Source organism: Giraffa tippelskirchi, chromosome 6 (assembly GCF_054371585.1).
Source record: "Giraffa tippelskirchi isolate mGirTip1 chromosome 6, T2T-mGirTip1v1.2.pri, whole genome shotgun sequence".
Classification (NCBI taxonomy): Eukaryota; Metazoa; Chordata; class Mammalia; order Artiodactyla; family Giraffidae; genus Giraffa; species Giraffa tippelskirchi.
In genome coordinates, this window is record NC_137280.1 from 23,879,968 (window position 1) to 23,904,011 (window position 24,044).

Below are 24,044 nucleotides of genomic sequence, written 5' to 3' on the forward strand. Positions count from 1 at the left end.
ATTGCTAATCTAGATCGAGACGTTTTTACTCAAAATAGATTTCCACAGTAGGATGTTAATCTCAGTCTATTCAGTGTTTTTATAGAGAAAAGGGGATATAAATTTCTGCCACATACATTTTTAATATCTTTAAGTTGCTTTTATTTAAATTTTCTTCTGATTTATAAATTCTAGATACAGTTATTCCACTGGTATATATCACACCAGTTGATCATATTGAGACACTTGTTCTAATATAAAAAATTAGTTACAATTTTTGCCTTAATCCCAACAGTACATTATAAACAAAATTGTGTATTTTAAACAAAGATACTTAATTTTTTTTAATGTGATTTGCTGTTAAAACTGGCTATCAGCAAGGAGCAGTTTTTAAAAGTTAATTACAAATGTCATTATTGTAGGTCCGGCTTTACTGTAAGATTCTATAACAAAGGGAATTATCAAGATCTTGTAAGGAAAAATCATAATACTGATAAAGCAATCTAGGAGCAAATACTTTAACCTTTACATATGCTTTTGTATGGAACAGAAGAACTTCACAAACACTTTAGTTACTGACTCTAATGTAGTAATAACAGTGGTTATTATGTTTTAAATGGATTCTCATTATTTTTACTTCTCTAAATCTTAATTTCATTGAGTTGTATACAATAAATTAATACAAGTATCTGGAATGATCATTACTATCTGGATGACATATACCATCATTGGGAGAATTGTGAAAAGAGTCATCACTTGAATCACTTCCATGTGGCTCAGTACTCTTGGGCACTGCTGCCTGAGAAAAACTGGATTAGGCCATTTCTTACTCCTTCCAGCTCTAAGTTTATTTGATTCTATAATTTATCCACAAAATTTATTTGATTTTTTATTTTGTAAAATTGGGGGAAGGTATCCCCTCCTTGTATGTGATGTTAATACTAAATAATTTTTGACAAAAATATCTTGGCATTAATTTTTCATTAAAAACTCCTATATACCCAGTTTATCTTACTTTATGCTATGTAAGAATCAAGAGTCACAATTTTGCTCAACCATTTAAATCTCTGGGAACATTTATTCTTAGCGTTAATATGAATTTTGGGTGTTACCCTAGTTAAAGGAACACATTTAGAAGGGAATTATCTTTTTGATGAACTTGAGTGTTAAGGTAGAGGCGACTTCCTCTTCTATACAGTGATGAATAAATATCAGATTGATGGTCCCAATACTTTTGTTCTAGACATTTATTCAGTTGTTTGTTCAGTAATTATATAGCTATCATACATTAAGAACTAATACTAGATTGGGGGCATAAAAAATGAAAAGGGTTAAATAGCAGTGTGATCTTTCATGAGAATTATCTTTGAGTAAGATCTTTAATGAATATAAAATGCTGTGATTTGGGGAGGGTGTTTTTGGTTCCTTTGGCCCTTTGGGTTTGATTGCTGTATCCCTTTTTATATTACCATTGACATATTCTTAACTACCATCACCACCACAATTTTTCATTGTAGCGTGTAGTACCTACAGGCAGTATGCTTAGTAGTTAAGAGTATAGGTTTTCTGCTTATTTCCTAAGGTATTGTGGGAATTAAGTGAGTTAATATTTGTAACACCCAGAGAAGTACTTGATACATAATAAACATATAAAAACAGTTAGCTATTATTAGTTTTGGACGTGTGAAACAGCAGCCTACATATTTTGAAAAGTGAGTATATCAGACATTAGTGTAAACTAGGTACCTTTTTATATTGACAGATGTCAAAATTAATTTTAGCAGCCTTTTTCTGTTACAATGGCATCACTTCCTCACTGGGACTAAATCATATAATACCTGTGTTCTTTAGGATTTCCTATAAATATTAAGGATATTTACATGGCATAAACATATAAAATACATTAAGGGGTAAATTATAGTCATGTGGGATAAAGCTATTTTTCCAGAGTTCTTTGCAGCAGTTTTTTCTTTAGGATTTTTAGTAAAGATTTTGTTTCTCTGCAACATGATTAAGTAGTAGTAGAGTGCATATCAAAACCACTAACTTGATTTATATTTCATGGGCTTAGAAATTTGTAACTTTGTCATAATTTTGTATATGATAGTAACCTTAAGTAATGAAAAATCTTAAGGTCTTCGTAATAGAATAGGTTTATTAATACATGTCTGTGAAAGATTTTTAATGAATAGAGAATATTTAATAAAATGTTTATTTCTTCATAATACTTTAGCTATTTGAATATTAAATTATCAGTGGATTTCTGGAGCTTATTTTATGTATAAACTGATCCAGGATCTTGAAGACTATGCTGTTAATAATGTTTGAATATCATTGTAGTGACCCAGTTTTAAAAATGTAATGTCATTTGATCATAGACTGCTTTAGGATTTAAGCTTCTGTTTATCCATTTCGTTAAAAAAAGTGATATTATTTGTATTTACAAATGCAAGATAAGTACTTTATTAATAAAATGTTAAATTATTTTGGGAATAAAATGTATAATATCACTAAAATTGTTTTAAAATCATTTTAAGGTGTAACTGACATATTTATGACTTTTAAAATTGATGTTTTTCAGCTACGCTAAAGCAGCCTTTTGTTTAGAGGAGCTTATGATGACTAATCCTTACAACCACTTATACTGTCAGCAGTATGCCGAAGTAAGTGTTTTCAAAAACTAGTTGTATGTGATTTTATTTTTGTTGGTGTTGTATATTATTATGGAACTAAGAATATCTCCTTAATGTCAAGCAAGTATATAAATATTTAAGACACATGATGAAAATTGATTTGTGAGAGTAAAAGTTTTAAATTGTTAATATTGTAATGGAAATACTGATTTTTCAATTAAATGCCCTTATTTAAAATAGTTAAATTCTTTTTTAATTGTATTTTTCAATTGTGTAGTATATTCTTTTTTAATTACGAATTATGTCACAGTTATCACCATTTAATGGCTTTTAAGGCATTTACAATGATTATGACTTTTACATCCATATTTTAGGAAATTTATATTAAGGTCATTATTTCGGAGAAGGCAATGGCACCCCACTCCAGTACTCTTGCCTGGAAAATCCCATGGACGGAGGAGCCTGGTAGGCTGCAGTCCATGGGGTTGCTAAGAGTCGGACACGACTGAGCGACTTCACTTTCACTTTTCCCTTTCATGCACTGGAGAAAGAAATGGCAACCCACTCCAGTATTCTTGCCTGGAGAATCCTAGGGATGACGGAGCCTGATGAGCTGCCGTCTATGGGGTCGCACAGAGTCGGACACGACTGAAGTGACTTAGCATAGCATAGCATAGCATTATTTTGGGAACTTAACTGTTAACAATAGCAATACAGTTGACTCCTATGAGGTTAAAAGGACTTCATTGTTAAGGAATGTCAGTGTAACTAGGAAAGGACAAGTTAGTATGAATTCTAGGTTTATAGTAATAGAAAATATAAAGTTGTAAAGCATTTGCAAGGCTGGCTTTTTTATATTGGCAACAGTTTTTAATTTTAAAAACTACTCAGTGATCATGATGTTCGTAGAATGGTTTTGGGGGTTAGGTTATACTTAAAATTGAGATTAGCTCTACAACTTTAAGATGAATTCTTCTAACAGCTTGCATTTGTTTACAGAAATATCTGTTTCAGTTACTAATGCCTATGGTATGGTGAAGCATGCTATATTTCAAAGTAGTAAAATAAACAGGTTTCAGCACTCTAATTTTTAACAGGTTAAATATACCCAAGGTGGACTTGAAAATCTCGAACTTTCAAGAAAGTATTTTGCACAGGCATTGAAACTGAACAACAGAAATATGAGAGCTTTGTTTGGACTTTACATGGTGAGTTGAGGTACATGTTTAATTTTATTTTATGAAATGTCATTTGAAGTCCATTACCTGTCCAAGTTTATCACTTCTTTTTTTTTTTGTATTTCATTGATAAGCATATGATGTTTTTCCTCTAGTTAATTATGAGCAACAGATTATAAAGCAGTTATATTTTTGAATGTTAATAGAGCCTAGCTATTTGACATTTCATTGTAAATTGTCTTTTATCAGAATTTAAATCTGTCTTTGTAAAATTAAATAGTAGCAGATACAAAGCTATGTTATGTATTTCCTGTTTTGTTATTCTTGGGCTTATGCCCAACATTGTATTAATATTTCTTACCTTAAATAATAATTGTTTGATATATTTTTAAACTATGCCAATAAAAGATATATTAGAAGTAAAATTTTTAGTGCCAAATGAAAACTTTTTATTGTGGTAAAGACAAACAGGTTGGAAATTATTTATGGTAGGCATGTAATTAAATATTTCTTTTGTTTATGTATGGCAAATGATGAGCTTAGAAAAAGACAATTAACAATAGCTATGGGAAATAGAGGAAGAATTTGCTGAACTTCAAAATTAAATAAAATGAGCTCCTCTCTACAGTCAGAATGACTATAAAAATAAACTTCATTAATAGGCCAGTTCTTTGAAATTTTAATTTATTTTAGTCTTTTCATGGACTTTTGGATGAATGTTTTGTTGGAGCCTAGTGAAAAAGAATTGATTGTAGAAATGGAGGCAGGAAGAAACATAAATGAAATAATTTCCAGCAAAGAAATAGCAAAATAGAATTATAAAACAGTTAAAAAGAGTTTCAAAAAAACTACTTCTGGATTCTACCAGTGCCAATTATAGTAGCTTGTAGAAACAATATGGTAGCAATGTCTTTATTTTTACCAAATACATTAAATGCTAATTTTTAAAAATAGGTAACAAATTATTAAATAGTAAAAGTATGCAGGTTCTGTTATGAGCTCTGTTTTTTACTGTAAATTATTAAATTCTCACATCAACTATTTGAGAAGGTGCTATTATTATTAATACTACCATTTCACGGAAAGTGAAACTAAGACACAGAGCGTTCTGATTAATTTGCCCAAGGTTGAACACAAGCTACTGAAAGATTGAGCTGGGATTCCAATTCAGGCAGTTGACTCCAGAGTGACTCCAGAGACATTTTCTTAACTACTGCCTTTGCTGACATTCATACCGAAAAGGTAACATTAAAGACATAAAAGTTTAAAAATCAGATTTTGGCATATACATTCCTTAGTGACAGAGAAGAAGACAGAAGGAAAAAGCTTATAACATAGGCTAGGTATAAAAGAAACCACAATGAACAAATCCTCTTAAGAATAAGATATATTTAAGCATAAGATAAAAGTTAAATCTTTCTCTTACCAGAATAGATACAATTAAAAATTAGAATATGATTATGAGGGTTTCCAGATTCTTTCATGGATCCCAGAGTACCAGTCCTTTGTTTAAATACAGTTTTTAAAAAGGAAAGGGTGAATTTAATTGGTTATGGAACACAGTTTGGAAACTGTTGGTATAGTGAAAACAGAAATAGATTGGAAGTGATGATCTCTTTGTTTCTAAGACTTTTGTTAACTTACTTTGATGATGTCAGTTTACTCCTTTTGGACTTCATTATTTTTCACATGTTAATGTAGGAAATTGGATTAAATTGTTTTTGAGGTTCCTTATTAAGTAGTTCTATAATTCTGACATAGAAAAACTGAAGTAATTCAGTAATAAGTTAAACCAGTAATATCCTGTAGTATTTAAGTGATGATGAAATTTTACCTTCCAGAGTGGTGGCAGATAACTAAAAATAATTTTAGATGTTATTTAAGCTAGCACTTCTTTGGATTATTCTGTTTGAAAATGTATTTTTGTTTGTAAACACTAATTTATTCAACTTTGCATTAAAAATTGCACAATTTTAAAAAACTCAACTATCAGCCCATTGCAACTATGACCTTTTGATTGTCTTGGCTACATGAAAGGAATAAAATTGTTTTTAATTTTTTTTATTTTTAGTCTGCAAGTCATATTGCTTCTAATCCAAAAGCAAGTGCAAAAACAAAAAAAGACAACATGAAATATGCTAGTTGGGCAGCCAGTCAAATAAACAGAGCTTATCAGGTTAGTACTGATAATTTTATATTATCCCATAGGTCAGTTAATGTATTTCTTAGTTGTTTATTTTTCCACAAGCTATAAAGCCAGATGTCTATCGTTGAACTTTTATACTTTTGGGTCTTTATCAAATTTGTTTTAACTGTGTAGAAGTAACTTCTAAGATCACATATTTTTTTCCTCAAAAGGAGTTTGTTACTTTTATGGTCCCATAAAGAGCCTTATCATCTCAGCAGTTCTGCATTTGGCAGATAAAAAGTAATTCTAAAAATCTAGAAAGGATAACTAAATTGCATGATGCATTTCAGAGGCAGATTGGGTGTGTGAATGTATTATTAATCAGAGATACCTCAAATAATAAAAAAGGAGGAAGGAAGGCCTAAAAGTAAACTAACAAGACTATGTAACAAAGTTTATGTACTCTGCTTCCAGTCAGATCTTATCTGAAATGTCTCCACATGTTTCTTTGTTTTCTGAAGCTCATCCCTAGGAGATTCTTCAGGAAGGAGTCATGGAAAAACGCATCTTCTTACATCTTGCATATTTATAATTTATACATCTATAGTCTGTATTTGAAGGACAGTTTGACTTCTCTACATCCTTTGGCTATTAAATACATTTACCTAAGTATTAAACAAATTGTTCTGTTTTTATTTTATTTATTTATTTTTTTAGGGTAAAATATTGCTGTCAAAGCAAGTTTTATGCCATCCTGATTTTCTTTCTGTAATAAGTGACTTGAACTTACTGTCTGGTTTTCCAAAGGAATTTTTTATCTTTAAAATCCAATAGTTCTATTATAATAACGTTTTGTTGGTTATTGCTGGGTCGGTTTCCCCAAATATACTGTAAACCTTTTTAATATTTGGATTCACTGCTATTAATTTGAGAAAAGTTGCTTTTTTAGAATAATTATTTTGAATAATTTTTTTGCTTGATTGCTTAAGTTTTCTTTTTCAAGTTTCCAGTTATAAGTTTACTGGATCTCCTTTCTCACTTCCTATATTATTCCTTTTTTTTTTAATTTCTGTCATTTTACGTGTTTTATTCTCTTCTTTTTTCTTCATAGTAAGTTTTTATGGAGTTGGTTCATATTCTTTTTGTTCTCTACATTTAAATAAGATAGTTTTTCTGGACTATTAAGAAATTGTTTTTATGGTCTAAGGGGAGTTGGAGATAGGACAGGATAACTTTCCCAGCTTGGTCCTTATAAACTTTCTTTTTGAAACAGAGAACTTAAATATGACCTTTCTATATATCCCGTCTTTCTTAGAACTAGGTCTGGTTCATAATGATATTTCTGGCTTCAGCCTTTCTCTCTTCTACCCTTGTGGGTCTTCAGGTCTTGAATTTTGAGGTGCTGTTCTCAGTTTTAAATGTTACATTTTGTTGTTGTTGTTTCTCCTGGGATTTGCTTCCCCTGAGCATCACTGCCTCCCAGCTTCCCCTTTTCCCCTTATCTGAACCATCTCTCCCATTTAACTTCAGTGTTTCTGCCCTATTCAATTTGGTTGCAGTTTCAGAAATTTTCCTTCAGTATGAAGTTTTTTACCTTCCGAAAGAGGGTGTTTGCTGGATATTTCAGGGACTTTGAGGTCTTAGGCCATTATTGATAGATTTGTTTAGTGTCACATTTGCATGCAGTTTTTTTATACTTTGATTTGGAGGCTTTGAGACTGTCGTGGTTTTGCAAGCCATTTGCTGATTCATCAGTTCATATTCTTTTCATTTCTGTGGCTTATGGAATACTAAGGTGTCCTCTTTTGCATCCTGTTGTGCCTCCCACATAGCTGAGCTTTTGTAGGTCCCACTACTATCAGCAATATTAATATATTTATAACAACCTTCTAGAGTTTTGAAGGATTGCTTGCTATATATATATATATTTTTTTTTTAAGATGTCTTTGTTGAAATTGTTTCTTGTTATTTTGGTTTAGTTTTGGTGCTCTTTGTTTTTGTACTCCTGATTGGGGAGATTAAAACAATTTATTGCCTTGCAATCATACTGTTTAGTCACCTTTGTATAGTTTTATTATATATAATAAAACTGTTGGCATATTGCAAGTCAGAATATTTCTCAGTATTAGCTAGGCTGTGCTTCTTCAAATGGAGGTTGAGACAGCTCGGGTCTGTAATGGGGTTCCACACAGAGTAGGCTTAGTCAGAGGTGTATGAGGCAGGGAGGGAGAGGTAGTTTGTGATTTAAAAATAAGACTTGGATAATATGAAAATAATAATATGCGAACTACATCATCGTTTTTAAGATATTTTTGGGAAACAACTAGCTGCTCAGTGCTTTTTTTACATGGTATGACTATATTTCTAAAATCAGTTTTTATTAAATTATAACATACATAGGAAAAAAAACCCAAGTCACAAAGGTACATTCCAATGAATTACACAAGTTAATGTATCCAGGACAATAAATAGAAACATTATATCACCCCAAACCTTTATGATAACTTTTTTCAAATTCTACTTCTGTCCCTCTCAAAAGTATGAATTTATAATACCATAGTCTTGGCTTTTTTTTGAACTTTGTGGAATCAAATACTGTGTATGTATTTTTGTTTGGCCTATTTCACTATGAGATTTATTTTAAGTGTGTAGTTCATTCATTTTCATTGTAGTTTATTGTATGAACATACTGTATTTAGTCAGCTGTTGATAGGCATTTGGATTATTTCCTGTTAGGGGCTATTATGAATGACACTGAACTGATATTGCTGTGCAAATCTCTTGGAGTATATGTACAAGTACTTCGGATGGTTGTATACCTTTGAGTGAAATACTGAGTCATAGGATGTACATATATCTAACTGAAGTAGATAAAGCTTGTTTTCCAGATTACTTGTTTGTAGTCCGACCAGCAGTGTTTGAGAGCTCTCATAGTCGCACATTTTCACCAACACTTCCTTCTGTTAGGTTTTGTAATTAGTCATTATGATGTATGTGTAGTGGTATCTTCATCTTATTTCATATCTCCGTGATGACCAGTGAAGTTGAATACTTGTTCATATTTTTATGGTCGTTTGGATATCTTCTTTTATGAAGTGTATGTTTTCCATTGGTTTATGATTTTTTACTTTGTTTTTTTTAGCTTTTTGATTATGGGCCTTTTGTTCATTATATGTGTAGCATATCTTTTTGACTCCTTTGTTGCAGGCAGTTGCAAATGATTTTGATGAAAAAAGTTCTGAAGATTATCTTCTACATAATCATTTCCTTTATGGTTTGTGCTTTTTGTGTTCTGTTTAAGAAATTGTTTGCTAATGATCATAAAGATAAGCTTGTGTGTCTTTGGAGTTTTTTTTCTTCTACTTTTCACATTAAGATCCACAATCCTTTTGGAATTGATTTTTACGTATGATGTAAAAATAGGGGTCAGTTTCCTCCTATGCAGCTTTCCAGTGTTTCTATCTCTGTGTTCTGTCATTGAGTCCCATTCTGTTGAAGCTACTACCTTATAATAGTTGAGAGAGAACACAGATGCTAGATCTGTATCTTCTGGCTTCAGAGTTTGACATTTATTAGTTATGTGGCCTTGGACAAATTACATGCCATTTCTGGGCCTAGCTTTTCATCTGCAAGATGGGCATAATAAAAGTTTTCTAAGTATTAAAGGCGTTGGAACATACGTTTCACCATATCACAGTTATACACACTGTATTGTGCTTACTAATTGCATGCTCTAAGTTCACTTTAAGTGTGCCATAATTACATTAACAGTAACAGCCATAACAGTATAATATAGTAAACAGAAAGTTTATTGTAAGATAGGTACTTTTCCTATTTTACAAATGAGGAAATTAAGGCAAACTGAGACAGTCTGACTCCAGACTTGATGCTCATAATGGCCACAATATACTGCCTTTATAGAGAAGTATCAGGTGTCAGTCAGTCAGTTCAGTCGCTCAGTCACGTCCGACTCTTTGCAACCCCATGAGCTGCAGCACGCCAGGCCTGCCTGTCCATTACCAGCTCCCAGAGTCCACTCAAACCCATGTCCATCGAGTCGGTGATGCCATCCAACCATCTCATCCTTTGTTGTCCCCTTCTCCTGCCCTCAATCTTTCCCAGCATCAGGGTCTTTTCCAGTGAGTCAGCTCTTCGCATCAGGTGGCCAAAGTATTGGAGCTTCAGCTTCAACATCAGACCTTCCAATGAATACCCAGGACTGATCTCCTTTAGGATGGACTGGTTGGATCTCCTTGCAGTCCAAGGGACTCTCAAGAGTCTTCTCCAACACCACAGTTCAAAAGCATCAATTCTTCGGCACTCAGCTTTCTTTATAGTCCAACTCTCACATCCATACATGACTACTGGAAAATCCATAGCCTTGACTAGATGGACCTTTGTTGGCAAAGTAATGTCTCTGCTTTTTAATATGCCATCTAGGTTGGTCATAACTTTCCTTCCAAGGAGTAAGCGTCTTTTAATTTCATGGCTGCAATCACCATCAGCAGTGATTTTGGAGCCCAGAAAAATAAATTCTGCCACTGTTTCCATTGTTTCCTCATCTATTTGCCATGAAGTGATAGGACCGGATGCCATGATCTTAGTTTTCTGAATGTTGAGCTTTAAGCCAACTTTTTCACTCTCCTCTTTCACCTTCATCAAGAGGCTGTTTAGTTCTTCTTCACTTTCTGCCATAAGGGTGGTGTCATCTGCATATCTGAGATGATTGATATTTCTCCTGACAATCTTGATTCCAGCTTGTGCTTCCTCCAGCCCAGCGTTTCTCATGATGTACTCTGCATATAAGTTAAATAAGCAGGGTGACTATATACAGTCTTGCCGTACTCCTTTTCCTATTTGGAACCAGTCTGTTGTTCCATGTACGGTTCTAACTGTTGCTTCCTGACTTGCATACACGTTTCTCAAGAGGCAGGTCGGGTGGTCTGTTATTCCCATCTCTTTCAGAATTTTCCACAGTTTATTGTGATCCACACAATCAAAGGCTTTGACATATCAGGTATATATGTTCTTAAAACTGCAGTTTTAGTTTCCATCATCCTTCTCATTTATTTTCTCATGTGAGCAAGATGACATCCTATCCTCACTTGGTTTTTTTTTTATTTCAAGCCCAAAGCTCTCCATAGTAACTAAATTTAGAGTTTCATTTTGTTTGGGTCCTTCCCTCCCCACCCCCCTCGCTTTCTCCCTGTCTTTGACTTTTGCACTGTAAACTCCATAATACCCAGTGGTGTTTTACACATCTTTCCTTTCCAAATTGCCTTTTCTTGACTAAGGAAAGGATAGTAAAAAGACTGTTTATCAGTTTTTGTCGTCTTGTATACCACTCCAGGAAGATAACATCTCTCAGTTGATAATGTCAGATTTCGGTGTAGCAGCCTGAAATACCTCTCAACTAGGAACCACCTACTGTGTATAATTTATTTTGCCTCTAGATACTAGTAGTGAGTTTTAAGTAAAATATTTCAGTTCTTTGCACGCTTTCATCTCTGTGCTTTTTCTGCAGTAGGTTTTGGTTTTCTTTCTGTGAATCTGATTTCATAAATATTTGTATCCATTGCCTTTTGCTATCATATTCGTTTAAAATAATGACTTATTTGCTTACATCTGTAGGTGTCATGTAGGCTTGGGCTCAGTTGAGTAATTCTACTAGTCTCCAGTGGGCTTTATTTTTTTCCTGCCCCATGCCAGTGGTTGGTTGATGGCCTCAGTTAAATATCTGGTGGTTGGTCTCTGTCAGCTGGGAATGCTGGGCCTTGTATTAAATATTTCTCACTTTGCAAGCTAACTTGGACTTACTCACATGAATAAGTTGCAGGGTTCCTGGAGCAGCGAACAGGTGAATTCCAGTGCACAAGGGCATTTTGAACTCTGCCTGTGTCACATATTGCTAATATTCCTTTGAGCAAAAGAAGTCGCATGGTCAGCCCAGATTCAGGGGATATAATATTTTACCTCTCAATGAGAAGAAAAATATGTGGTCATTTGGAAATTTATTACACTTTTGTATGACTCATAGTTCCATCTTTCTGTTTTATTTTGCCTTTTTCTTTTTATCTACCTTATTGAAGTATAATTTATATACAATAACATGCAAACATCTTAAGTGTACAGTTGAGTTTTGACACATTATACTCCTTTCTCACCACTGCCCCATTCAAAGTGTACAGTTTCCATCACCCAAGAAAGTACCCCTCTGCCACCTTGCAGTCAGCCCCATTCCACACTGCAGAATAGCATTGATTTGACAGAACTTTATATATAAATGAGATCGTTGGTTATGTATTTCATTCCTGGCTTTTTTTACTCACCATGTTTTGGAGATTCATCTATCCACTGCTCCGTTTTATTTATCTTACTACTTTGGTCACCCATATTATTTTCCACAAATTACGTGAATTTGTGAATGTTAGTCCAGCTTATCCTAGTTATCACAATGGAGAAATCATTGACCTTTGAATTTGAAAAGTTTTTATTATTTGAGTGATCTTTCTGGTGAGTTTTCTTTAAGACCCATCAGGAAATGATGAAAAAAGATTTTACTTAAAAATCTATGAAAAATAAAAATGCAAAATTTGTGATTAATGTGGAAAACTACAATATGACTTTCAGAGATTGTTGTTTTAGTAATATAAATCTCTGGGATCTAATTGAGAAATTTATGATGTGTCTAGGCTAAACAAGTATAAAGTATATAATAAAGTATTCCTTATTGTAATGTTTTTCTAGGCATTTAAAAATTAGAGAAAATGAGATCTTAAGAACTCCTTTCTGTCTTTGTTTTTACTTAATGAAACAGAATATGGCTGCTACTTGTTCTTTAATTAGGTAATTGGTTTAGCATGTTCAGTAGAGGCAGGCAAGTTTGATTAATGCTCATGAAAAACTTTAATGTTAACCTACTCACAGTAATTTCCAGATAAATGCTTCTTTGGTACTCTGTTAAATTTGTCTGTGCATATGTTATTTATGATTACTGAGGTGATCCTGTTACTATCCTTTTGGGAAATAGAAAATTAAATCATGATTTGAGGGAAAAATAGGATTCCAGCTTAATCAGTTAAATTGCCATATAATTCTAGAATAGACAAAATGATTGCATGTCAGGTAAAATTTGAAGTGATAGATTTATATTTCCAACTTTCTTTTTATTTGTTCTGACACAGATAAGTCAGTTTGGCTTATTCTGAATTGCACTAGTTGTCAGTAGCATTGATAGATAATCTTTGTATGTGGTTTTCTAAAATAAGCTAATTTTAAAAATCACAAATTTGTGTTTATTATTATTTTTATTACATTTAAGTACAAACCAAGAAAAATGCTATAGTTAAAATACTTGGTATAACTTCAGCACTACATAATTTTTTCATTTTCATTTTCTATTTAAAAAATTAGTGTCCTATTTTGTACCTCCCCCAGAATGCTTTTTCTTAGAATTAGACCTTTAAATATATGATTAGGACCATTCCTTTTTACTTTGGGTAGGCAGTGGTAAAAGAAAAGGCTTTCTGTTCTTGGTAAGTCCTTGCAAAAGTGAATCTTATCAACTGGGTAATAGGAGTAATAAGCACACTCCACATCCTTTACTCACCAGGGGAAATTATGAAAGGGCAAAGTTTTAAATGTGGTATTGCCATAGTTTCTAAATATAACCTGTATATTCAACATTTGAATTCCTTAAATTAGTAATGTCTTATAAAAGGCAAAGTGATCTTGATTCTTATGAGTTTTTTTCTTTCCCTGGCATTTCCTCTAGAAATCTCTTTTATTAATAGTTACTCTGTCAAATCAGTATTCAACTACAGACACTAGCGGTTTAGGAACTAGGAGAATGATCATGTTAAACTGCAGTCAAGGAGGTCAGAGGCAGGTTACCAATTCTGAAGCCTATTTCCTCTATGATGTTACCTGTGCTTGATCACTTAATCTTTCTCAACAGGTCACATGAAGTTTGCCAAATTAAGTTAATTACAAAAGAGAAAGAACACATCATAAATCAAGTATTAAGTACTTAAGACAGCATTGGTATCTGAAGGAAAGATCAGTCACTTGAAAATATACTGAGTGCTTGGATGTTAACTTGAAAATATTATATGTTGTTAGTAGAAAATGTTGATCACTACTTTAACCAGAGGAAAAATAGGTAATATAGATATAATAAACCTTCCCCTACCTTTCCAGGGAAAACATGCTTATCTAGTAAATCTGTAGTGTTAAGTCAAACTGATAAATGACAGGAATTGTCAGTGTAGTTAGAAAACTCATTTTGAAATCAGCATATGGGGTATTCAACAGTATTTTCCCCACTGATTACATACTATATTGAATTTTAATAAGTCATGAATTTTTTTGAATATTCAAAGATAGTATTTAATCCTTTATGTTTTGTTCTCATTGTAAAATCCATTCCCAATTTGGTACTATAAAATAAATTATGACTTAATAAACTAGAAATGCATTCTTTAAAACATGTTTATATTACTTCAACATGTAGCGTAGAGTTTTATTTGATAGCTTTTCACTACAGAAACGTGATGTTATCTAGTCAGCTAATAAAACTGGGAATTTTTAAAAAAATTGAAACCTACTATAAAAAATTTTAGAGAAATCTTACAACTTTAAATTGTTAAATAATAGTACTTTACATTTATATTTTATCTTTATTTGAAATTTTAAAAATTAGAGGTTACACAAGTAGAAATGGTCCACATTCCTACACAAATACTAGCTAAATTTTGTTTCTAGATTATGTTTTTTATTTCATAAAGGTTTTTTGGTCTGAAATGGTAGGATAGTTTGAAAATCAAATATATGTTTTTATAGATTATCATACTACTTAAACTGGTCAATTTTACAGAGAAATTTTTATACTTCAGTTGAAGATGAATCCTTAATGAAAATGTTCTTAAAACCCAAAGTTTATTTTTTACTGAAGAAAAAGAACATACTTGATTTTGTGCTAGTGATGAAATAGTGTTAACTCTCATTAACAATTTGAAAGTAAGATTGTGATTTTGTACCTGCCACTGTAATTAAGCCTAATTGCATTTTTTAAAATTAGTTTGCAGGTCGAAGTAAGAAGGAAACCAAATACTCTCTCAAGGCAGTCGAAGACATGTTGGAAACACTGCAGATCACCCAGTCTTAAGGTTTCAAAAACTCTTTCACATTACATTTCACAACTGCAAAATTGAGCTCACTGGTTTGTGACTTATTTACTAGATGCCCAGTGCTATTTATATATTGATTTTCTGTTAAGAAGGCAGTTGTAAAGAATACATTTATATAAACCTAGAAATGACATTTACTGCCAAGCAGGTAGAGGGAGAAAGCCCATGGAAAAGAGATTTAACAAGATTCTTAACAGATCAAACATCATTCTTTTCATATCACACATATATAACTGCTCTTAAGCCACAATCTGATATATAAATAACCTTGTTAAATAAACTGATGATTTATTAAACTTGCGTATGAAAATTCTAGATTCTTTTTTGTTATATTCAAATAGTGAATATATTGTTTTAAAGCTTAATTTCTAGTTAACTCCTTTTTTTGTGTGGTAGGAAATACATAGCATATGTAGTTTACAGAAGCAAAATGCTGGTAAATTATTCTCTTTATAGTGTCAGGTTGAATTTTGTTCTGTATTCCGGTGTGCTATTATTTTATATGCTATAATGTTATTCTGATACATCTTGGTTAAAGTATATCATTCTCCAAAGTTCAGCATTATCATTTTATGAAATTTTGTTTTGCTGTGGGACATAATTGAGATTTTTTACCTATAAAATGGTTTAAGGTTCATGTATGCTATGATAGTCAAATTTAACCCTTATGAAAGTTACATTAATCCATCTTTCAACACTAAATTATTTAAAAGGCTATTTAGAAAGCATAGATAATAGGGATGAAAGGAGTTTCAGTGGCTTAATTATTTTCCTTTAGGGAAAAATAAGAAAATCTAAACTATTTGTAGAAGCAAAAATTTTGTAATTCTTATATCTCATTACCTCCTTAGTAATAATTAGAATTTCTTTCTCTTTTCATAATGAACAATCATTACACTACTGTTAGTAGTGTTTGGTGTGTTTTGCAATAAAATAGAACTTGAAAATTAAAACACTTTATTCAGACTTTTAAGTTCAAACACTTAATATAAATCAGGTTTTAAAATAGGCAGTTCATTCAGGGCGAATATTATTAGTGTTAATTTATAACTTACATGCATAAGTTATATATTGCATATATAAATACACATAAATTTTAATTACTTACCAATGTAATACAGAAACTCTGGTATGCTTGCTATTGTGCTCAGTAGGGCAAATAGAGATCAGAGAAGAATTGACAAAGTAGAAGTCTGAAGGAAGAAAACTATTGTCAGTATCAGCATTTTAATTTTTTGAGTTATTCTGTTAGCAAATTGTTCTCCACATCTAGTCTAATTCTTTCATTTTGCATTTTTTTTTTCATTTTGTTCTGCCATGGATAATGGGCAGATGTGAAATAACTCTTCCCTTAGGAAGATAATTCCTATTAACTAATATTTGTTATCACAGGATAAACTGTTTTTACCCATGAATTTATTGACCATTTTCAACATAATCAGCCATTTCAGATTGGTTTCCTTTAAATAGTGCCCACATATTATTCCACTACCTTTCTTCCCTATAATGCCCTTCTGTGAGTCACTATATATAGTGAAGTCGCTCAGTCGTGTCCAACTCGTGGCGACCCCATGGACTGTAAGCTACCACGCTCCTCTGTCCATGGGATTTTCCAGGCAAGAGTACTGGAGTGGGTTGCCATTTCCTTCTCCAGAGGATCTTCCCAACCCGGGGATCGAACCCAGGTCTCCCACATTGTAGGCAGACACTTTACCATCTGAGCCACCAGGGAAGTCCCTTCTGTGAGTCACTGGAGTGCTGTATACTTCAGCAGTATTTGCATAATAAACAATTTAGTGCCCCTTATAACTGTCAGCCTTTAGTTTTACTTTTTTTCTAATTTTAACCCCTTCTCTCCAGAAATTTTTAATTTGTTAAGTACATTGTTAATGTGTAATAATTTATAGACTTCAAATCTTACAAGCATGAAATCACAAGTATGAGAATTAATTATGAAATATTAAAGCTAAAAATGGTTCCATAGAAAGGTTATGGGGACCCTGGGTCCCTGATGGCATTGGTGAACACCTGAACCAACAAGAGTAATTGCCAGCTTCTGCACTAAATACACGAGAAAAATAAACTTGATTATTAAGCCATTGTTTGTATTTTCTGTTACTATAGTCATATATGTTTCTGACTAATGATCCATCATTAAGCTCTTTTTAAAATGCAGAACTATTATTTTAGACATGTGAGGGATGCTATTTCAAAATTTAATGATTTAAAGTTAAGTAGATAATTACATACAACAAAAGAAGTAGTATCTTGTTCCAACTCAACACCTAGCATTTAAGCCAACAGAGGTGAGAAAAAGGCATATTTAGAACATCTTTAATCGTGAGAATAACTTTGACTTGGGAACAGAAGAAGATATAGAAAAAATTGAAATGGAGAATTAATGTTTCAATATGCCAGAAGTATACAAATTTTTTAATCACTTATTTCGAAGAATTCTTTTCCTTTAATGCTATAATCTCTTTGTTCTCAAAGCAATGTCACTTATATTCAAAGAACTATAATAGAGTTTAGAAGGGACATTAGAAAGATTTGGTTGTACTTGATTTTAGGATGAAGAAGTAAGGTTCTGAGAAATTAAGCTCTTCTGTGACAGAGCAGGAAATAGGATTAGGATGTCAGGGGTTCCCAAATCAATCCTCTTTCTAGTATATTCCAAGGCGTATGTCTAGCCTGTGATAGGTTGTTCCTTGATAAAGATGAGAGCCAGATGTATCCATGGGACATTGCTTGGTGGCTGAGAAAGGACTAGAATTCAGATTTTCTGACTTGTGAAACAATTTTTTAATGGAATAATAAAGCTAGAATTTCATTTCTAATTAAATTGAATATAAAGGAAATTACCCAATAAAAATTCATTTATAGTCAATGTGAGAAGTATTTCAAACTGTTTTAGAATTATTTCAAATCTCCTCACTTTGAACTTCTAATTTCTCCTATCTCCCTTCTCATTCTTGGCAAGTAACCTCTTGTTATAGGCTGAATTGTGTCTCTCCCCACCCCACCCCACCCCAATTTAATATTTGAAGTTCTAATCCCTGGTGCCTCTGAATGTGACTTTATTTGGAGATTGAGTCTTTAAAGTGGTCATGAAGTAAAATTGAGTCATATTGCTGAGCCCTAATCCGATATGATTGATATCTTTATAAGGAGAGATTAGGACACAGACATACAGAGGAGGCACCATGGAAAGACGAAGAGAAGATGTCCATCTACAAGCCAAGGAGTGTTTCCTCAGAAGAAACCAGCTCTACTGACACCCTGATCTTGGACTTCTGGCCTTTAGAACTGTGATGAAATAAATTTCTGTTGTTTTAAGACACTCAGTCCTCTGTGTACTTTATTAAGGCAGCCCTAGTTAGCTATCATAGCCCTCTTAGTATTTCACAGAGAAAAAGAGAGATCATAACCTGTATCAGATATTCTTGTGCGCAACTTCATCTCTTTTCCTCCTAGAGTAGAAGAAAGTAGCCCTACTCTTTTTTGAGCTGTTTCCCACCACTATCTTCCTCATTTTTTATACTTCAGCCATACTCTAGTTGCATGAATTTGCCACCTTTCCTTCTGCTGCAAGAGCATCCTGACTTCTACAAAACTTCAAAACTTCATTTCTTTTCTTCACACTTGTCCTTAAACTATTTATTTTCTTCACTATACCTTTTTTCTTTTTATTTCAGCTAGTTTTTTTTTCCTATTAACACTAAAATATGCTCAATTTTCTACCACTTTTTAAAACATCTTCCTTCATTTCCACAATTCCCTTGCAGCTACTACCCATTTCTCTCTTTTTTTTTTTTTTTACTGCCAGATTTCCTCACTTGTCTGAACTCATGTCTATTTTCCCATTCTTTAAATTACTCCAGTCTGGCATCCCCAACTCCCTCCTTCACCCCACATTGTTCCTTTGAAATAGTTTAGTTAGTTCCATGTTACCAATCTAATGGACATTTTCAGTCTTTTAAATCATGTCCATGTTCCATTTCTGTTATGCTCTATGATTCATCTCAAGTGTATACATTCTCCTCCATTTCTATTGCCACCAGCACCCTAGACCAACAACAGAGGATGAGATGGTTGGATGGCATCACCAACTCAATGGACATGGGTTTGGGTGGACTCCGGGAGTTGGTGATGGACAGGGAGGCCTGGTGTGCTGCGGTTCATGGGGTCACAAATGACTGAGCGACTGAACTGACTGACCCTAGACCAAGCTACCATTACCTGATTCCTGGACTACAACAGTAGCTAGATATCGTCTTCACTTCCTCCAGTCAGTTCATCACTACAATTAGAATGTGACAAAACATCACTAATGATGACTTTTTACCCTCCCCCTCTTTAAAACTCGTCATTTATTTCCCATTTGATGCCTTAAACGTGACCTTTGACGTTCTATATGATATCAGAACCAAGAAGGAAGATTCAGATTTTCTTAATTGTAAACTACTTTCCTCTTCCCCTTTATTTCTGAATTTAGTTATACTTACATTCCATGGCCTTGTTACACATCCTTCTTCCATAAACTTGCTACTTGTTCTGTCTGTATGAAATAAAGCCTTCCTTGACTCATCTTTCAGAGGTCATGTCCCTCTTTTTTTTTTTATTACTATATTTTTAAAATAATGTCTTTTAAAGTACTTTAAAACTCAGAAGAAGTTGCAAAAAATGATACAGAGTTCCTGTGTACTGGTAAGCTACTTCCTATTATCTTATGTAACCTTGGTACATTTTCAAACCCAGAAATTGACATTGCAGCACTGCTATTAACTCAGGTACAGATTTTATTCAGATCTCATAATTTTTACATGCTTGCCTTTTTTTCCCCCTCTTTATGTAGTGTTTCATATGTAGATTTATGTTACCATCACCACAAGTAGGATATAGAATATATATCTCAAAGGAACTCCTTTCTACTTGTTAATAGTTACATGCTACACCCTTATCTGTCACTAATAGCTACTATCCACTGATTTTTTCTCTGTTGCTATAATTTTCTCACTGTAAAAATGTTTCATCCATGGAGTCATACAATTTGTAACATGTTGAGACTGGCTTCTTTCACTGGTTATGTTGCCCTTTAGCTCTATCAGTGCTGTATGTCAAGAGTTTTTATTTTTAAGTAATATTTCATTGTATAGATGCATCACAGTCTGGTAATCCATTCACCATGAAAAGACATTTGAGTTTTTAACACAACCAAGTGAGGTTTATTCCAGATATGCAAGGCTCTTGCTTTACTGTTTGAAAATTTGTTAATTTAATTTATCATACTAAGAAGAAAATAAAAACCAGGTGATTATATTGATACAAAAAAGGCATTTGACAAAATTAAACACCCATTTATGATGAAAAAGGTATAAAATTTGCATCTAGCATGGTATGTAATGAAATACTAAACATTAATTTGTAAACAAGACAAGGATATGCACTTACCATGTCTGTTTGATACAGTACTTGATGACTTAGCTGGTGCAGTAAGATAAAGGCATACAAAGTATACAGCCTGGAAAGGAAGAAGTAAAGCTCAGATTTACAGATAACCTAATGGTCTACATGTAAAATCCCAGGAAGTCTCCAAGAACATCCTGGAACTAATAAATGAGTTTAGCAAGATCACAGAATAATACAAGGCAAACGAAACTTTTATTTTTATATGCTATAAATGACATCATTTACAGTTGCTAAAAACATACAATATTAAGTATAAATTTAAGAAAATGAGATACGTTTGCTGAAAACTATAAATGTGAATGAAAGAAGAGCTAAATAAATGGAGAGATGTACCATATTCATGGATTGGGAGGCAACATAGTGAAGATGTCAGTTGTCCCTCAAATGATCTGTGGGTTTAATACAATTTCTATCAAAATCCCAGAATTCTTTGTAGATAGATAGACTTTCTAAAATTTATTTGAAAAGGCAGAGAAACAAGAATAGCATACACAATTTTGAAGATGAAGGAATCAGATGGCAAAATATCAAGGTTTATTATGTAGCTACTACACCATCAGGAGAGTGTAGTATTGATACTGATTGTATGCAAAAGCCAGAAGGATAGACACATAACAGCAGTGAAACAAAATATGGAGTCCAGAATAAACTCACACCAGTATGGCAAATTAACTTTTGAGTAAGGAGGAATTATGCTGGGATAATTGAAATAGTATTGGAATAATTGAAAGTTTATAGCAAAAAATCCCTCAACTTAGATCTCCCAAGGTTAGGCCAGAATTCTTCAAGTGACAAGATATAATCCTTTTTGAAAAATATGAATAAATTGAACTTGTAAAAAGTGAAAATATTTTGTTCTGAGAAGAACCCTGTTAAGTGGAAAGATAAGCCCCAGACAGAAAATGTTTGCAAATATATTCAGTAAAGGACTTGTGTCCAGAATATATAAAGTACTTTCAAAATTCAATCAGTTCAGTTCAGTTGCTCAGTCGTGTCCAACTCCTTGCAACTCCATGGACTGCAGCACGCCAGGCCTCCCTGTCCATAACCAACTCACAAGAGTTTACTCAAACTCGTCCATTGAGTTGGTGGTATCATCCAACCATCTTATCCTCTGGTGTCCCCTTCTCCTCCTGCCTTCAATCTTTCCTAGCATCAGGGTGTTTTCAGATGAGTCAGATCTTCTCATCAGGTGGCCAAAGTATTGGAGTTTCAGCTTCAACATCAGTCCTTCCAATGAATATTCAGGACTGATCTTTAGGATGAACTCGTTGGATCTCCTTGCAGTCCAAGGGACTCTCAAGAGTCTTCTCCAACACCACAGTTCAAAAGCATCTATTCTTCGGTGCTCAGCTTTCTTTATGTCCAAATCTCACATACATACATGACTACTGGAAAAACCATGGCCTTGACTAGATGGACTTTTGTTGGTAAAGCAATGTCTCTGCTTTTTAATATGCTGTCTAGGTTGGCCATTACTTTTCTTCCAAGGAGTAAGCATCTTTTAATTTCATGGCTGCAATCACCATCTTCAGTGATTTTTGGAGCCCAAGAAAATAGAGTCTGTCACTGTTTCCACTGTTTCCCCACCTATTCGCCATGAAGTGATGGGACCAGATTCCTTGATCTCAGTTTTCTGAATGTTGAGTTTTAGGCCAACTTTTTCACTCCTCTTTCACTTTCATCAAGAGGTTCTTAAGTTCTTCTTTACTTTCTGCCATAAGGGTGGTGTCATCTGCATATCTGAGGTTATTGATATTTCTCCTGGCAAGCTTGATTCCAGCTTGTGCTTCATCCAGCCCAGCGTTTCTCATGATGTACTCTGCATATAAGTTAAATAAGCAGGGTGACAATATACAGCCTTGCCGTACTCCTTTTCCTATTTGGAACCAGTCTGTTCCATGTCCAGTTCTAACTGTTGCTTCCTGACCTGCATACAGATTTAATCAAGAGGCAGATCAGGTGGTCTGGTGTTCCCATCTCTTTAAGAATTTTCCAGAGTTTGTTGTGGTCCACACAGTCAAAGGCTTTGGCATAGTCAATAAAGCAGAAGTTCATAGTAAGAAAAGAATCCAATTATAAAATGAGTTGAAGACTTGAACAGACACCTCATCAAAGAAGCCACTGTAATGGTGGCAGGTAAATAGATGTTCATGTTCAATGTAATTAGCTATTAATAAGGAAGAACAAATTGCAGCTGAAAAGAATACCTATTAAAATGGCTAAAATAGGACTGATAACTCTATGTGCCAATGATTATGCTGAACAACTTGAAAATGTCAAATGTTTAGCCTTTCTAGAAAATGGTTTGTCATACTTTTATATTATTACATACCTTATATTTGGAGCATTTGTCACTTTAATCATATTTTCAGGTGATTTTCTCCCACAATAGTTCTTTAATTATGTGAGGTCTGAGACTCTATCTGTTTTGGCCCACTATTGGCATTACAGTTTTTAGCATGAAATCTACACACAGACACAGATGTTCATGTATATATCTCTTTCCATTTATATATTTGTATTTCCTTTTGCACCCTATTGTAATAATCACAATGAGATGTAGAAGGTATGGGCTTTGCATTGCAGTAGACACAGTAGAAAGCAAGAATAAATCAAGTATTCTATACTCATTGTTTCTTAATATAAAAATAGTTAATTAGATCTTGATGCCCCAAGTTAAATTAGAAGCATACTGTAACAAACATTTAAGCCACAAATGATGGAATTCCAACAAGGTCATTTGCATCTCTGCAATTTAAAATAAAAATACAAACATTGTAAGAATGTGCAAACCATTTTCAAGTCTAAGCCCTGGAAAAATTCTTCTACCTCAACAAAATCCTGCCACCAAAACAAACTTGGACTAATTTGATGAATAAGTCTTTAATAAGAAAATACATACTTGCAGATGTCCAAATAGTAATGAACATTTCCAAATAGAAAAGAGATAATAACTGAGGAAATCTGAGTTTATGCCTAGCAAGTGAGAGATAAACTACTAGAATCTCCTTTAATTGCAAATTCAATTCCTTTTTAGGCAATGTAAATATTGCATGAGATGGATAAGAATTATGTAAAAATATGATTTGTCAGATGAATGACTAAAAAGTTGAGGTTTCTCAAAAAGCATGTTGCTTTAGAAACTCTAGGTAGTAACAATGTGTACCAAAATATCACATCAATTTAAAATCAATTTGAAGCTCTCCAGAGTGGTAACTATAGAGTGATTTCAAGAGTTGGCCTCAAATGACACCTGATTTTGGATCCAGTTTCACTATACTGGCCTACGTGTCATACTCAGTATGACAGAGAACTGGAGACAACACAGCTCCATTGGTTGATAATTCCCCAGTGTCCCTCCCCTAGTCTGACTTTATTAAAAATAGTGGAATTATGACTACAGTTCTGGTGAGGGGAATCAAACTTGTGTGGTTCCAGATAAAAATGAAGAAAATGATCTTGCTAA

At 33.3% G+C, this 24,044-nt stretch overlaps 1 protein-coding gene across 11 annotated transcripts in view; it reads left to right on the forward strand.

Moving 5' to 3' along the window:
• The window catches only part of EMC2 (ER membrane protein complex subunit 2), a 292,907-nt gene that overhangs the window by 33,476 nt on the left and 235,387 nt on the right, over positions 1–24,044 (forward strand). For 3 of the 11 annotated variants that reach the window (XR_014057283.1, XR_014057282.1, XR_014057284.1), the window contains exons 8-11: positions 2,561–2,642; positions 3,710–3,820; positions 5,862–5,966; positions 14,998–15,085. Coding sequence is in view for 4 of the 11 variants with exons in the window: in XM_081503057.1 (XP_081359183.1) it covers positions 2,561–2,642; positions 3,710–3,820; positions 5,862–5,966; positions 14,998–15,084 (385 nt within the window). In the remaining 7 variants the exon portion in view is untranslated. Of the gene's footprint in view, positions 1–2,560; positions 2,643–3,709; positions 3,821–5,861; positions 5,967–13,875; positions 14,080–14,997; positions 15,403–18,274; positions 18,447–24,044 lie in introns of those variants that run through there. The other 8 variants (XR_014057287.1, XR_014057288.1, XM_081503057.1 and 5 more) reach the window with 5 other exon arrangements.